Raw genomic sequence first — 14302 nt, forward strand, 5'->3', positions numbered from 1 at the left:
GTGGATGGATATAGTGCTTAATTTCATGGCAACTCCATGGATAATATACAAAGTGTGGCATGCGTGCACATGTACACATAGCTTTAGCTTCACAAATATCTCCCCTTTACACAAGTCCAACCTCCATGATCTAGTAATTAGCTTCGGAAGTTTAGCATAGCAAACTCGACCCACCATGCTAGAAGAAGAAAATGAACTCTAATGAATTGACTTAATGAGAAATGGGCTAATAAATGGTCGTGATGAGGATCTTATAGCTCAATACGGCTGCCATGATGAGAAATAGGCTTTTAGATAGTGGTGGTGGGGATCTGATGGCTCTAGGCATTTGTAAACCAAACATTGGTGTGCACCTAAGCCACCATCTGAGACATACTATCTTTGCTGAATATTATTTATCTACACTGAAAATGTGCTCATGCCCTTGGCACATAGCTCGTGCATGTTACATCAATTCTTTAAGTTACACCAAATTTATGTTTTAGTGTGATAATCAATTAGTGCAAATCTATATAGGTAGATTTGTCACTTCTTAAAGCAAACAAAACCACTATGGATTGTGATGGAATGTGTCACTTGATGTGGCTTACATTAGCTCATATGACTCCATTTCCATGTCATGAAGCAAGTTGCAACCTTGCTTTTCTCCAAGGACAAAAAATATGGTAAGTAACTAGGAATAAACAATGAAATAATACGGGGCCTTCAATGCCCAAAACAATGAAATGATTAGGGGCCTTCAATTGCCTGTAACACGTGCAATTTTGACTTCACATGTCAAAATGATGCAATTCCTGCAGCTTGTCGCATCTTTTCATACGAAACCCAAAAGATAAGTTGCCATGGCCCAAGCCGTGCCCATGTCGGGAAAAAGCCCTTCCACAATGCCATGATACCCTCGGCCCGAACTGTTTTCAAGAGGCAGTCGATGGAGTTTTTGTATGCAGCAGATCCCCCATTGTTCACACTAGAGACTTGATTCATGATTCTTGTCTTGATAACGTCAGCCGGACAACTAAGAGTTGTTGCACATAGACCTGACATCATGGAGGCCAAGGTGTGGGCATAGACATTATCGTAGCAAATGCTGTTACGTATCAACAACTGCTTTGATTGATCATAGCATGAAAGCTCTCCCATATTGACAAGAAAAGCACGTTGAGCATTTGGACCCACTCCTCGCCAAAGACCCAAAACGCCATCTTCTCTTATAACTTTGGCAAAGGCATCCCATATCCCACTATAACGAGGTAAAAAGCCAAGCTTCACAAGGCGCCCATCAGACTGCATTCTCACTTTCACTAAATCTGCAGGGCTAGCAATTATCTGCAAGATGTGAACACCCAATTTATGGGCGGACTAGCTTAATCAAGAACTGGAATGTGGAAAGAGAATTATAGAATTAAACCCATACATGCAAATGAGAACACTACACACAGTACCTGTCCAATAATTCCAGATATACCACCAAGAAGAGCATGCCGAGCCACAGTTGCACTCCTTAGCTTCTCATTTTCTCCTTGTGCTGTCGCACTCCTTAGCTTCTCATAGGTAACAATTCGAGTGCTTGTATAGAAGACATGCCTCAGCAAAGCAGGTGAGAGGCCTCTATACAGACCCCCGAAACCTTCTTCTTGAACTATTCCTATTATGGTTTTGAGTGCTCCCCGTGTCACACCACTCTGCAGAACTCCTTTCTCCCCTTGCAGCTGTAACCTGGTCTTTGTTATGTCTATAGGAAAGGTTGCAGACTCTGCCACGACTGCTGATGCTGAGGTGAGTGCAAGGCGTACGCCTAAGTGCTTGTCTGTCATTGATGAAGCCATCGTTCCACAACCAACCTGCATCCAAAGTACCACAAACATAAACGCACACACAACCCATATACATGAAAAGCTTGAAGTTGAAGACTCACCAATCCAGCCAAAGAGGGAAAAAGGCCTGCTTTGATACCACTATCACAGGGAATGTGTTACTCATAAGTACATCACACTAGGGACTAAAAGATGGATACAAACGAGTAAAAAGTCACAGGTGCCCAGGTGGTACAATCAGTCTGCACTTGATTCTTCCAAGTACAACAACTTCTATCAGGCTTAGTGTGAGAAGTGCAGCGATGCGGAGCAGCAACAGAGGGAAAACAGCAAACACTCACAAGAGAGAGAGAGAACAAGAGACACTTGCACAGGATCTCAGGAAAAAACTCCTCTACTGCTGGAGAAAAACCCTCCACTGGTGACTGCCCCAAGTGTGAGCTGAGATGGAAAACAAGGGAGGGAGGGGGCCCTATTTATAGGGTCACCCCAACCGACTGAGGGGGGGGTAAGTAGCCGACTAAATGGGCCGACCCCTGCCTTGGCAGACCAACCAGCATGTCGGCTGTGGGGTCGGCGGCCAAAGGGCCCACAAACCAGGGTGCCATTCAGGCCACAAGTGCGGCCTGGTGGCAGCCCCCAAGGCGAGCTGTGCGCGCCCCCCTGTGTGCCTCTAGCAGGCCCAAGATAGGCCTGCAGACCCCCACACTGCTCCGGATAGATGGCAGCCCCTTCGTGACCTCGAAACAGGGGCAGACAGCCATGCCCAGGGCCAGGAACACGTAGACCTCCATGGTGAATGCCCTCTGTCTCTCTGGGGCGGGCAACCCACAACAATGGCCCTAACACTCCCTCATATGGGCAGGCAAACCCACAACCAAGGCCCTCACTCAAGGAGATAGGAGCCCTCTCAGCTCTTGGATCATGAATCAACCGGAGGGAGCTGGAATGGTCGCTGAGCAGCTGCTGCGCCAAGGGCTTGGTGAAGAGGTCCGCCTTGTTGTCCTCCATCTTGCAATACAAAACTGTCTCACAAGTAGCGGAACATGCAGCACGATACTCTGCCTCAGTAGAAGAGAGAGCGACAGTCAGTTGCCTCTTACTGCTCCAAGTGATGGCGGCCAAGCCAAGAGTGAAACAGTAACCAATGGTGGATCGGCGAGTGTCAGAATCTCCTCCCCAATCGGAGTCACTCCAACCTAAAAGCTGGATCCTAGAATGCTGTCTGGGCTGATAGAACAACCCTCGATTGCGAGATCCTTGAAGATAACAAAGGATTCACAGACCAACGTCCCAATGAGTCTTCTTAGGTGTCTGCATGAAGGAACTGAGAAGACCAACAGAGTAACACACATCTAGTCTAGTATTGAGGAGCCAAATCAGAGATCCAATCAACTTAACGGTATCTGCTTGCATCCACTGGATCACTGGGATCACACTTGGTCAATTTGGTACTGGGGTCCATGGGTGAAGAAATGGCATGTCAGTTGGACATATGAAAAGCCTCCAGAAGCTCCTGAGTATAACGTTTCTCGGACACAAAGTAACCCTCCAGTCCCTATGAAATCTCCAGACCCAGGAAGAAGTGAAGAAGACCGAAATCTGTCGTCTCAAAGGCCTGAGAAAGAGCTATCACCACGGACTTTGATGTCCCCTTTTCCATTAGGAATGATGTCAAGGTTGCCTTCACCACGAACTTTGATGATCGAGCTATCACTAATACAGACATCACCACCGGAGATCACAAAATCCTTCAACCCAGCTGAAGAAGGACTCATATTCCTGGATGCCCTACTATCAATGATCCAGGTCCAGACGTCTTTGGCTTGGAGAGACAAAACCCTCACTCCAACAGAGGATCCAAGAGAATCAATCATTTCAATGTGCACAAAAGCAGGATTGATAGCAGCAGAGGAAAAACCTGGCTCTTTGGAAGAACTGGGGCCTTTGTTCTTAGCCCAATATGGGCATTTCCAACAATAATGACCTTTCTCACCGCAGTGATTACACGACTTTTCCACCTTCAATGCCTCCTTCTCAGCTTCAGTCCTCGTATCGGGGGAACGACGTGGCAGACCCAAGAGGCTTACAAGCAGGTTGAGGTGCCCTGTCAACAAACAGATTGTGGCTGCTTTCAGCCCGCAGGGTCGTGTCAGCAAGAAGGGAGAGAGAGAGAGAGAGAGAGAGAGAGAGAGAGAGAGAGAGGATGTGTAGGCTGACTTTGTAATCGCTCGATTTTTTGTGACAATATAATATAAACCGTTTATTTTCCCAAAATAATGATAATGGTAAGAATAATTCTAGCAGACACGTCTATCCTGTCCCAAGATTTACATGGCAAGCCCAACAGATCCAATGAAGTCCAAATACTTCTTTCCAATAAAAGCAATGCTTCATGGCTGTCTAGTGAGTGCCAACAACCCTTGTACACACGAGAAGCTCGACTCATCCTTGGGGAGCGATGCTTAATGTTTGTGACTGCACTCACACCTCCAAAGCAATAAAAGCAACCCACTTTCCATGATAAAACATCTTATTCCATCCCTCAAACAATTTCCCTAATTTCCTAAATAAAGGCTTTGGGCATAATTTCTAGGCCGTTTGAAATCCAATAAAATCTCAACTACTTTAGATTCACACATACAGTCTTGTAGCCCTTAGTTTGAGGTGTCAGCTGGTGCTCCAAGACTAACCCTTGTCAAACATGAAAAACAAAGCATACATCCATGCAACCCAACATGCACACATGCCCATGCTCCTGCGCATAAACTTTAGAAATCTCCCGTTTACATACTTGTTCACATAATTGTACAAGATTGGACATTGCTTTTATGTGAAGGAATAACTTTTTTAGATATCATCTCTAAGCATAGTATGTTGAAAGACCAAGTGGCTTATGAGCAAGAGAAAGCTCAATCTAGAGCCTTCAAAGCCTTTTACAAGCTTGATTTTTATTTTAAACAATCAAGGGAAACGTTCTTTAAAATTTTTGGCCCATTGTATCTTCTCAAATGACTCAATGATAAAGCAAAAGCCCCAAGCTAGGTCATCACTCAGATCAAATAGTTGTTGAATCCTTTTCAACAGTTGTGTAAGTGAACCAAGGCCCAACTTTCAGAGTATCTACAAGCTTATGGCAAGCTTTAAAAGAATTGATTTTTTAATTTATTTTTGCAAAGAAAGGAAACTTCTATTAATGCTTCAGAAAAACCCCATACAAATCAGCTGCCAAAATAGGGCTGATGATGGAAAATACAAGGAGAAAAGTCTGGCTGTCCCAGATCTTTAGACAAACCAACAAGCTCAAGGGTACTAGGATTTGGATATCTGAAGAGCTCACTCCAACCCAACTCAAACAAAGGGAAAATGAACTTATCAAAGTGAAAGAAGCAAGGAAAGAAGGTAAATGGGCGGTTTATCGAGACGGGCATTAGAGATTTCAAGCCTAACCCCAAAGACTCTCAGTCTTAAACTGGTGTTATTCAGATCACCCTTAATATAGTACTTGAATGTAGTTATGCTATAATAATTTGGGGCTGAGCTGCTGTACTCCCCCGTAGACTCTCAGTCTCTAACTGATGTTGATGTTTTTGGTGTGCATTTTGTCCCATAGACCTGTGAGGTCTCCTGTGGATGTTAATCTCTCTCTCTCTCTCTCTCTCTCTCTCTCTCTCTCTCCACCTTTGCCTACAATGGTATTGCAGCATCAGTTCACTCCCTCACGAATTCTTCCCACAAAGCTTTCCCTGATGTCTCCAACAATGCAAGCACGTGTTGCTCCACCTGTGTGCAATCTGCTGCCCCCTCTCCCACCTGTGTAACCTGCTGCCTAGACTGTGAGACCTGCTTCTCTCGTGTGTCATGCTGCTGCCTATCAACCTGCAGCTCACAACTTCAGCCACGATACCTGCAGCTCACAGCTTTAGCCACACCTTCGCTGTCCAGCACAGCCACGAACCTATCTGCTTCTGTGAGCACTCTCAAGTCTCAAAAGCTCATATTTTGTAGCCTCTGCAGCACATAAAGGTGCCCTCAGCAGCTCATACTTGTACACAGCAGCATTTACAGTTTGTCACTTCAAGATTGGGGATTTTCTTCAAGGAGTTCTGCAACAGAGAATCAGTTCAGAAGTAAGAGTATCAAGCAATAGAGAGAGATTCATCTTCGGCAAAGGCAACCTTACACACTCCTTTGTGCACTTCTCCATTATGTTGGCTGCAAGTCTTGTTCTTTGGTGTGCCGCACATCTAGTTACACCAGACAATTGGTCTGGGCATATATGCTGGGGGTCCTCTCACAAGTTTAAGTTAGACGTTTCCAACTAGTCATCGTACCCAACGACTCCATAGAGGAATGAAATGTGTGGTGACCAGCAAGAGGAGGCACAACCTCCTGCATCCGCACCATCTCAAGGACAAAAGAGATGGGACTCAACTACTCATTGTAGCCGACAACTCCATAGCGGAATGAACGCCGGGGTGCCCAGCAAGAGGAGGCACAACCTCCTGCACCCACACCATCTCAAGAACAAAGAAGAGGGGAACTCGAGAGATGAGATGGATGGCTAAATTTTCTTCTATATCTTCATCTGTCAACACACATAATACAATAAATATAAGAATACATACTAAAAGTGAAAGTACACAAGCTAAGTCTCTCATTGCACTCAGTCAAAAGGTCAATAATACCCCATCTTAGGTCCTGCAAAACTGCTAAACAGGCCTGGCATATTCTGGAGGCTACATATCAAGCAAAGAACAAGGCAAGGATTGCCTATCTGAGAAGTCGTTGGACACCCAACACATAATTGAGTGAGATTCACGTCCCACCACTTGACCAAAATTCAGGATCTTTGTGAGCAATTACTCAATATTGATAAAGTCATTTCTAATAGTGAAATGGTTACATTCCTTGCCCGAGTTTTACCTTGGCTGTCACACTCTATCCATGAGGGGAAACCTCACCCTGCTCACTTTCTAGAGCTAGTGGGATTCTGCAAGAAGAATAAATATTTCCAATTTGCAAATTCAAGATCAAGCAATCTTTACAAAAGGAAAGGGAAAACCTAGAGGAAAGCATCAGCCCAAAGAAAATCCCAGACAGTCGTCATCGCCAAACAAGGATAAGAAAGAGGATAAGACTCACCAAGGGGGAGGATTCCAGCATGACGGCCATAGAAGACCCATCTTCCAACAAGCAAGTTGAGGAAGCCAGTTTTGTGCAAGGAGTCCTTGTCTCAGCTACGATCCCGAGGAGGATAGAAGCTACAATGCCACTAACACATGTGATGTGGTATGGTACTTTGACAGCAGCGCATCCAGGCACATCACCTCCAAAAAGAACCTCTTTAGCAATCTATCACTTGGCAGTAGAGTGTAAGGGGATGTATGCTGTGGTTGAATGTTTATTCTATTGAACACAAATTCTAATTGTGAGAAGAACCTTTCCCACTCTAACTACCTTTTAGAGATATTAACCCTTAGCATTTTCTCCAAAGTACCATTCATCCATCCAGTCTCACCATCTAACTCTAGATGATCTAAGGAAGACATACTGAAGTGACTCTCAAGCTTAGCAAATACAGCTTGCCAAAATCTTGCAGTAAACTTTGGCTCTCAATCGCTGACTATGTCTTCAAGCAATCCATACTGCTTATACAACTGACATACAAACAGAGTAGCCAACTCATGGCTCTTTATAGTACACCTGATTGGAATAAACGTGGCCGTCTTAGTTGGTGTATTCACTATCACCTAGGTAGAATTATGTTCTACACCTCTTCGAAACTTCTGAGTTGCCCATAGTTTTGAACTAGCTGCCATGTCCTTCCAAGAAGCAATCACCTTGACAAAGCCCCCAAAGATCAGTCGATATCTCAACCATGGAGACAGCATTAACATCAGGCATCCTGCTCAGTGCATCCATAACCCGATTGTTGGACCCCCTTCAGTATTGTATCTCAAAGTCAAACTTCTGCATTAGTTCAGCCCATCTACCTTTGCAACCTCAAAGATCTCCTTGGTTGGAAATATACTTCATTGAATGACAATCAATCCATGCAACAAACTTAGAGCTATAGTGTTAGTGTCTCCATTTCTTCAAAGCATGAATAATTGCAAGTAGCTCTTCCTCTCAAGTTGGATAACACATCTCTGCCTCCAGGACCTTCTTGCTCCCAAAAGCAACCAGCCTACTGTCTTAAAAAGGAGCTGCTTCAATGACAAAATCAATAGCATCTATCTTGACCACAAATGGTCTGCATATTGCTTCAATGGCAAAATCAACGGCATCTATTGACCACAAATGGTGAGCTAATGTAGCATTATTGCCATATTCATCAATTCAAAGCTCTTGCTAAGAACTTTATTCCACACCACCGAAAGACTCTGCTTGCCTTTCTTTTTCTTTATCACTCCTTTCAGGAATTGTGTCATAGGTCCCGCTACTTAGCATAATTTTGAATAAACTTTTGGAAAAATCCACTACATTATTAAAAAGAGTCATCCTACCTAACGGTCTTCAAGATTGATGACCACTCACGAACTTGCTTCATCTTCTCTAGGTCTACCAGAATACCGTTACATGACCTAGAAAGCAAAGCTCCAATTTGAAAAAAGCACACCTGGATTTATTGGCATACACCTCATGTCTCAATATGTATAAGGCAGTCCCAAGATGGTAGACATGGTCATGCAATGACTAACTATAACCATTCTGCACCTATCGAATAAAACCATTAGAAACAAATATCATTCATCATCTGCTATATATGTGTTGACTACCGCGCTCTAGACAAGATAATTATCAAGAACCAATTTCCTTCTCTTTCTACCTTTTGTGCAGATGAAACTCACCACCATCTTCCACCTTTTATATAATGGAAGAAAGAAGAATTACATCCTTCAAATCTTTCCTCACACCAGACTCTTCCACATAACGTACCACTGTGATTCGATTCTTTCCATGGCCTGATCATGATGCTTTAATTGTGAGACTTGTTTGAAGACCAATTCTCCATCTTTCTATATACCTTCATAATATATAAAATCTTACAAATTAAAGTTTTTAATAGAACAAAGGAAAGAAGGGAGCGAAAAATAAATGGCCAGTTCTCTAGAGTACTACTTCTTGGCTACCCAAAATTTTTGTACATCTGGATTCTCTTGTATAGCTTTAAATTAGCCACTAGGCACTTCAATTCTACCAATTTTGAGGCATATGCATTCATAGGTGCTCTTTATGAAGTTAAAACATTCACATTGCTACATTGCTGAGAGAATGGTCAACCGTTATGTGATATAATTAGCCTAGTGAGATCAACAATTCATGAGATTAGATCGTATTCCAATATTATGTTCGGAAGTATGTCCTTGTACAAGCTTGGTTTGATCGGAAGCTACCTAACCAGTTCATAAGCTACCTAGGACTGAGAGGCCTTGGGTTCAAACCCTGCTTGGACCCTCGGCAGCACCCTCTCCTCCGTGCTTTCCAAGCCATCACTTGGTGTCAGTCGTGTTCTGCAAGCATAAATTCAAACATTGTCCACTTAGGAAAACAGGTTCACAGATGCAAGGCATATGCCAAGTAAAAATGCTCATGTGGCACAATTGCGAGTGAAATAATGCTTCTCATCTTTCAAGCTTCGTAAACCTGTTATCCTGTCTACATAATTCTCAAGCGAATAATGTAAAACATAAAGTTTCACATGAAATAATTATCCAAACTACACACAAATAATTATTCGCAATGGGGATCCAAGACTTGTTATCCTGACTAGTGAATACTCACACAGATAATTAGGACAGCTCGTGACAGCATGATCACCAACTTACAAGGAAGACGTGAGTGTTTTTGGTTAGTTGTGAAAAAAAAATTCATGGTCTGTTCTTAAGTAGGAACAACTCAAATGCCTGATGTATCCTTTGAGGGAAAAAGCCCCTTATACTCACCAAAGACTCTCATATGTGAGGTGATTTCTAAGTAAATGAGAAATTCAAGTGCAAGTAAATGAGAAATTCACCTTCTTCAATTAAAGGAAAGCAGCCTCCAGAAACCTCTCTTTTTCAAAAAGGCCAGAGAACATATTGAGTTTTCACGATTTAAAAAAATACAAGTGATGAAAATTTTTTACATTAGGCCAAGATATCCCATAGTTTACGTGGACAGATCTTAGAATTCTCTTATCCTTCACCCTAGGTGTGGGGAGAAGACCCGAAAAGGATGTTCCAAAATGGGCTAGGCTAAAGGTGCAAATTTGCTCTCTCTTGATTGTCCGCATGGTCTTGAGTCGAGAGAGCAAATCACAGCCACATAAGTGATCCCACACATCGATTTGAAGAGTCACCCCATTTCATTTGGATGTTCCAAAATGGGCTAGGCTAAAGGTGCAAATTTGCATTCTCTTGATTGTCCGCATGGTCTTTAGTCGAGAGAGCACATCACAGCCACATAAGTGATCCCACACCTCGAATTTGAAGCGTCACACCATTATTTCATTTAAGGGATAGGTTTTCAACATTTTTTCCCCTTCCATTTCAGAATCCTTTGATATGGCAAAGGCACAATCTTCATAGTTTTTTCTCCATCAATTGAGAAGGCAGCACCAGATTCTGCACAGGTCACAATCAAATTCATTTTTCCACCTCCCTAAAACTATGACACCTGGAAAAGGACAAGGATCCCCGGGGCAACTGGATGTTCAATGACAAGACTCCCCATCCTTTCTCTAGTCCAGCACCCACACCCCTTCTATGAATAATCTAATGGCTATTTGATGGCCACAAATCTGAGATATTGTTTGATAAGATGGCTTTCCAATGTCAACAATATGGGAGTTTACATGACAACAAAATGGTGCCATAAATTTCTCTCTCTCACACACACGCCCATGGCACATGATATATATAAATGAGGCCTGCACCCACTCATTGTGCCCGGAGCGCTTTCTAGCAGAGCAATATCAGAGACCAAGGAGAGCATATGAGTACACATGTAACATGAGCAAGCAATCACCTTAGTACCCCAGCAGATCCAGAAACATGGCTTGCCCCTTCCCAGAACCACTTGTGCTTCAAAGCATGTGTTGATATAAAACATAAAGCAAGAAGGTGCCGGCAAAATGAAAGGCTCAAGTAGGACCCACACAAGGTGCATACGACAAATGCATCCCATCCACATTTTTGCAGTCAAAGTGCATAGGACAAGTAGAAATATCCTCAGCTGACACAAGAACGCATACTTCACCTTATTCCTTCAACTCACAGGCAGCATACCCAACATTGAATTTAAACGGGCTTGTCTGAACGCCTAAAGCTTACTCAATTTTAAATTAAGGGACCCTACAGGCAAAGCTAGCGTTCAAAATTTACAAGAAACCCATCAAACGCGAAAGGAAATGGCATGATGTCTTACATGATTGCAACAGAGTCTTCTCCTCGCTGAAGCCTTCAAGTACGCTTTCCTTGGTTTTCGAACATGGCCGCCCACCTGAGTCTAAAGGGTAGCAGTTGGAGCATATGAGCTTTAATTCGACCTCCCAAGGGTGCCGAACATGTAAGACAAAACCAAAGACTACATCATGAGTTCTTTATGGATGGTGGAAAGAGTGATAGAGGGCAATTGATCATTTAGGGCAATGGTTCACCATTATTGATGAAAGGATGGAACATATAATGTCTCAACCAAAATCTAATGACTCTCAATGCGAACTGAGTGTGAACATACATTAATGGTACAACAAAACTCTTCCAAATGGATCCCAATGCGCTTATAGCAAATGACCTCGGGACCCCACTTTGGAGAGGAGTATGAGAATGTTTACAAATAAAAGGGACACGTTGGAAAATGATTAATCCAGACTCAAACGACATATTGGCCACAAAATCATCTAAATTGGGGTAATGATGGAACAAAATGGGGTGGTTCTAGTGCTTGGAGCAAATGACCATTGAGGAGGAAAGAATAAAATCACAGAATATTGGGGACCCCACCTTGGAGAGGAGCACCACCAAAATGTTTAGGAAACTTTGGAAAATGATTAATCAAGACTCAAAAGAGATGTTTAAGCATGGCATCAAATAAGGGCTAACTATCTATGAAAGTGGCGCAAGTTCGATTGTCAAATTTAATAAGCTAAATCAGGATAGATGAGCAACAATCAAGAGAGTCAAATGAAACTCGTGCAAGTGGATCCAACCTTATATGGGAAGAATTAAAGCTTCTGAGCCCATTATAATAGTATAAATGAATTGGGAAAGGTTCAAGGGTTTATAAGTACTTAAATAGGCTCCACATTATGGAAACATTTCCCCTCTAGAATCTTTGTGTTTGATGTCACGGTACCGGATTTCAATACCATAATACTGAAGCCTTATCCCATATGCACATTCAAATCATGCCAATTAATCATATTTAGGTATATTTCCACTTATGGACTTTTCAAATCATGCCAATTAATCATATTTTGGCATATTTCCACTTATGGAAGTAGCATTGTAGTTCCATGTACTATCCAAACCAGTTGTGAAAGCAATAGCAATATGGATGGATACTCAGTAACTAGATGTAAGACCCCCACTTGCTATCAATAAACTATTTGAAAGAGGAAGAACTTCTAAGGCAATGAAACAACTTACTTGGGGCCTGATCTTCTACTATCACGATGGTGGTTAATTCAATTGCTCCTTGAGGCTCAATTGGAAAAAGTCTCGTTGAGAATATAAGCAGTTTCTCCTCTACAATTGTAAAGATGAGCTCCTATCCCAGCGGCTTCTGGAGGCCTAGTTGGAATGATCTAGATTTGAAAGATTCAAGGCAATTTTTTCGAGTTGCCCTTCTACTTAAATTAAATCTAGGTTCATTAAATAATATTTCTACTCTTATTTTTTGTTCCCTTAAATTAAATTACATCTAGGGTCATTAAATAATACCTCTATCCTTATTACTTGTTCCAGTATGTTCCTTTGTTACATGAATATTATCCTTAACCAAATCCATAGATTGCAACTAACCCAAAGTCATGTGGGTTAGCCACCCACTCGACCACAAAAATCTAACAAATGTGATGAATTTAAAATAGTATATATGTCACTTTTACTTCTTTCTTTCACTCACACTCACCTCTTAATGGAAATAAAATGATTCAATAAATCATTTTCCAAGGAAAAAGGGTGTATATTTATTTTATATCAAAAATAAATATTATGTCAAAGTTCTCTCACCTTAACGACCAAAATGGGGGAAGATAGGGTTCATCATGGGGGTGGGCTATAGGGAGACTCTGATTTGGCATTATGTTAAATGTATGTTAGTTGATGATCTAGGGAAATGGGTGGGTAAAAAGGTCTCTTTGGTGGGAGGGTATCTTAGAGACTTGAGTTTGGGGTGGGTTTGACTTTGCCAATATGGCATAGGTCCTAGGCATTTTGCCCATTGTAAAAGTTTATGAGATGGGTTTCCACATTGTCATATAAAAGAAATGGCGAAGTAGGACATGGTTTCTAGTTAGGAAAATGAACTGATTCAATACTGATGCGTACCATAACCTTGTATTATTTTTGCCTTAATTCAAATGATGAAGCTTACATTAACCTTGTTTTAGCTTGCCTTGAGTGTCAAATGTTGAAGCATAACTTAACCTTGTATTATCTTGCCTTCCATGGTGCCCTCTCTCCAAGGGTTTCTTCTCTTCACCTAGATCTCACCTTTAAGGATAGAATCTCCACTATTACTAAGAAAAAAGCTAATATCACTCCCTCTCACTTGAAAAGAATATGTTGGTGGTGAAGAGTTCATGAAAAATTCAACATCACGTAGGAATCAATTGAGAGATGGCAACTTCTCATTGTTCTTCTCCTCCCAACCCCTCCTTTTATTGGTGAGGTAACATCCCTTAATGAGTCCTTCCTTCTATTGGAAATTTCTCATATTTTCTTTCTCTTCCCAACCCCTACTTTTATTAGTGAGGTAAAGTGCCTTGATGAATTCTCCTTTCTAGCACATAATTTGGAAAAGCTAAGAAAAATATGCAAAGTAAATGATTTTTGGTCATTAAAATTAGTCAAACCCATTCCCTTCCATGTCCACTTGATCGCCTTTGGCCCCCTTTTTGCTTATATCCATGGGTCCACAATACATTTTTGTGAAATGTTGTCATTGTAGGGTATTTTTTGGGCATTTTTAAATAGGATTGTCCATCCTCTCCATTGTCCAAATGTTCCCTTCAAAACCTTGAAAAATGATAAAAATAATATCTCAAGTCATTTTTACAAAGGTAGGTTCATGTGGGAAGGGTCTGCTTTTCTTTTTCTGCAATAGAAAACTACTCTTTGTTTTAACTTACAATAGAAAACTCTTTATAGTAAAATAATATTATTTTCTCTCTCTAGGTTTTATATGGTAAAGTGAAGTTTTACACATCTTTGGGAAAAGTGGTATCCATATTAAAATAATAATATATTCTCCTTCTAGAAAACATTCTTCCTACTAAA

The 14302-nt window shown here is 41.7% G+C and overlaps 1 protein-coding gene across 5 annotated transcripts; it reads right to left on the minus strand.

Annotated features, from left to right (window-relative positions):
- Positions 1-591: 591 nt before the first annotated feature.
- UCP3 (Mitochondrial substrate carrier family protein) lies at positions 592-11486 on the minus strand. Of its 5 annotated transcripts, none has more exons than XM_087380662.1 (5): positions 11389-11486; positions 11226-11306; positions 9215-9331; positions 1443-1841; positions 592-1326 (listed from the first exon to the last, which is right to left on the minus strand). In XM_087380662.1, the coding sequence occupies exons 4-5, from the start codon at positions 1824-1826 to the stop codon at positions 778-780; spliced, it is 933 nt and encodes a 310-aa protein (XP_087236788.1). In that variant the 5' UTR covers positions 1827-1841; positions 9215-9331; positions 11226-11306; positions 11389-11486; the 3' UTR covers positions 592-777. The 5 variants fall into 5 exon arrangements, with proteins under 5 accessions (XP_087236788.1, XP_087236789.1, XP_087236787.1 ...); XM_087380663.1 differs by having other exon boundaries at positions 11226-11300; positions 11389-11446; XM_087380661.1 differs by having other exon boundaries at positions 9235-9331; positions 11226-11440.
- Between the last annotated feature and the right edge of the window lie 2816 nt (positions 11487-14302).

The sequence above is a fragment of the Dipteris shenzhenensis genome, chromosome 10, assembly GCF_047967505.1.
Source record: "Dipteris shenzhenensis isolate YYH24624 ecotype China chromosome 10, Dip_SZ_1.0, whole genome shotgun sequence".
Taxonomy (NCBI): Eukaryota; Viridiplantae; Streptophyta; class Polypodiopsida; order Gleicheniales; family Dipteridaceae; genus Dipteris; species Dipteris shenzhenensis.

What these genes read in the sequence shown, in the direction of transcription:
- UCP3 (XM_087380662.1), bottom strand. Translation starts at nt 1,826, where the DNA reads ATGGCTTCATCAATGACAGACAAGCACTTAGGCGTACGCCTTGCACTC. An exon ending in TATCTGGAATTATTGGACAG is followed by an intron (nt 1,327 to 1,442) that starts GTACTGTGTGTA and finishes CACATCTTGCAG; the next exon opens with ATAATTGCTAGCCCTGCAGA.